At 16.8% G+C, this 2733-nt stretch overlaps 1 protein-coding gene across 1 annotated transcript in view; it reads left to right on the top strand.

Annotated features, from left to right (window-relative positions):
- LOC102671313 (E3 ubiquitin-protein ligase TRIP12) overlaps positions 1–2733 on the top strand; it is a 15757-nt gene that overhangs the window by 3068 nt on the left and 9956 nt on the right. Inside the window, exons 4-5 of the mRNA XM_031510828.1 lie at positions 487–573; positions 2662–2728. Coding sequence (XP_031366688.1) covers positions 487–573; positions 2662–2728 — 154 coding nt within the window. The remainder of the gene's footprint in view (positions 1–486; positions 574–2661; positions 2729–2733) is intronic.

The raw sequence follows: 2733 nt of genomic DNA, 5'->3' as shown, positions 1-2733 counted from the left end.
AATAATTTTTATTTTATTTAATGTACATTCTTTAAATAATTTTTATTAACATATTAAAAAATAATTAAAATTTTTTATAAAAATTAAAAATATCTTTTAAAATAAATAAAAATAAATTTTTTAAATGAATGTTTTAGTTCTATAAAATTAAATAGAAATTTTTATAAGTAAATGTATTCATATAAATAGAATAATGATAATATCTTTAATATGCAAAAATAAAAATATTAATAGTGATATTTACAAAATGTATGTACAATAATAATACCAAATAAATTTAGTATCATGATCAATTAAAAAACCTTTATTCATATATTCATATTAAAATTTATTCATATTAAAATAATGTGTTTTGCAACCTTCATTTAATGAAGTAGTAGGCTAAAATATAGGGTAGTAAAATTAGGATTTGATTCACAAGTATCTTAAAATTAAAGAAAGAAAGTATTACCAAAATAAGAGTCATAGATCAGACTGTATCATTAGGCCTGAGGATGAGCGAATGTCTGGAAGGATTTGTGTCTGCTGTCAAAGCACTTTTTCCAATATCAACACAAACGTATCATCAAGAAGGTAAGCCTAAGGAGTACACATTTCGTACTATATTTTCTTACCCTTATTTTCTCTTACAAGTTCATGAGTAGATGTCTTTAAATGAATACAAATCACTATAAATCTGCTCTCTAAATTGATTTTCCATACCCATATGCAAGTATATCATACTTAATATCAGATCAAATTATTTGTGTCAAATTTGATTTATGCATGACAGTATTCTCCAGACATATACAATAAATATGATGTAATTTATATAACATATTTATGCTATTTAAAATTCTATGTGGTGAAATATATCTGTGTGTGAGAAATTTATATATATATAAATTATTATATATAATAATTATTATATTTAAATTTATATATATATAAATTTAAATTCATTTATTCTGTTATTTCATCATTTGTTCAAATTGTTTCAAATTATATTTTGGTATAAAAATATTTCATGAGATATGAAAATAAATTAAAAATCAATTTAATTAGAATATTAATTAGAATTAATTAGAATATTATAAAATATAGATATAGATTTAATTATTTATAAATATGAGAAATAAATTTAATATGTGTTTATTATAATATTTATTATATACAAAATAGAGTTTTAATTTTTTATTTAAATCTGAATTTCTTGTATTTAAAAGAATTTTCCAAAATTAAAATACAACATTTAAGTATTAAATAATATTTATAAACATAATGATATAATTGTATATAATTCATTTAAATCTTATATATGGTAAAGTTTACTTAAATTCTGTATATAATTAATAAGTATCATCAATAATATGTTTCAATTTTTATAGATTTATGAATATTATTTGAATGATCTAAATTTTTACTAAAATAAGTATTATTTTCAGTTTTGAAAATTTCTAAATATGTTAAATTTATATATCCAAATGTGCAATAATCTGAAATATTTTCATTTACTTTAATGGGATGGATAGTATCAAATTAATAAGGTAAATATAGTTTACTTGTGATAATGTTGAGCAAAATATATACATATATATTCTATATATGCACTTTATTAAAAAAATATATATATAAATACATTTGTGTACTCTGCAAAAGAGAGAGATATATAAAATTTTATATACAAGTATGGAAATATATAATGCAATTAAACATTAATATTATTTCTAATGCTATAATTATATTTTGCAAATAAATAATATCATAATATTGCAAATATTGTTTTTAATATTATTAAATTTTAATTTTAAATTTTAATCATATAATATATTTTATAAACTGGAAAATTTTTGTAATTATTAAAACATAAAAATAAATTTGTATATAAATTATATATTTATAACAATTATTTATTTTATATAACAATTATTTTGAATCATTTTTTTATTTTTATTTCTTATTTCTTATTATCATGTATATGATAAATATCAATTCAATCAATTTTCTAATTATATTTATAAATATAATATTATTATCAATTTGCAATACCACATGTCTTTTTAATGAAAAATATATTAATTTTTTAATTTAAATTTAAGAATGGATAAAAGCATTCAACACAATTATTTTTATTTAAGTTTAGCATAAGAATATGTTTATTAGAAACATATATAATATGAATATATATGCAATTAATATAGATATATGTAAAAAAAGAATATATGCTTAAAATACTTTATTCCATTAAGGAATAAGGACAATATATATATATATAATACTATTTAAATTATAATATATTTATTATCAATTTTTAACTAATGAAGATGTTTGATATCTTTAATTATGCACAAAATAATTATATTTAAAAAATTTTTATATATACTAAATCATTATCCATATATGTTAACATTTCTCTTTTTCTTATTATCTAATATAGTTATAATAATAATTTTCAATAATAATCAAATTTTAGATCATTTAAAAGTCAATATTGAATTCTTCGTATATAAATCATAATCATAATAACAATAACAACAACAACAACAACAACAATAATAATAATAATAATAATAATAATAACAATAATAATAAAAATAAAAAATAATAAAATAATAATAATAACAACAACAATAACAATAATGGTAGTATTAATAATAATAATAATATATTTTAATATTTTAGGTTCAAAATCTCACGGTGGTGCAACCTGCGCAAGTAGCAGTGCGAGTAGTCAAGTTTTAAGTGTGAAGTCCA

Source organism: Apis dorsata, unplaced genomic scaffold, assembly GCF_000469605.1.
Source record: "Apis dorsata unplaced genomic scaffold, Apis dorsata 1.3 scaffold_265, whole genome shotgun sequence".
In the NCBI taxonomy this organism is placed as follows: domain Eukaryota; kingdom Metazoa; phylum Arthropoda; class Insecta; order Hymenoptera; family Apidae; genus Apis; species Apis dorsata.
The sequence above is the reverse complement of the archived record's forward strand: the minus strand, read 5'-3'. Positions and strand labels throughout refer to the sequence as shown.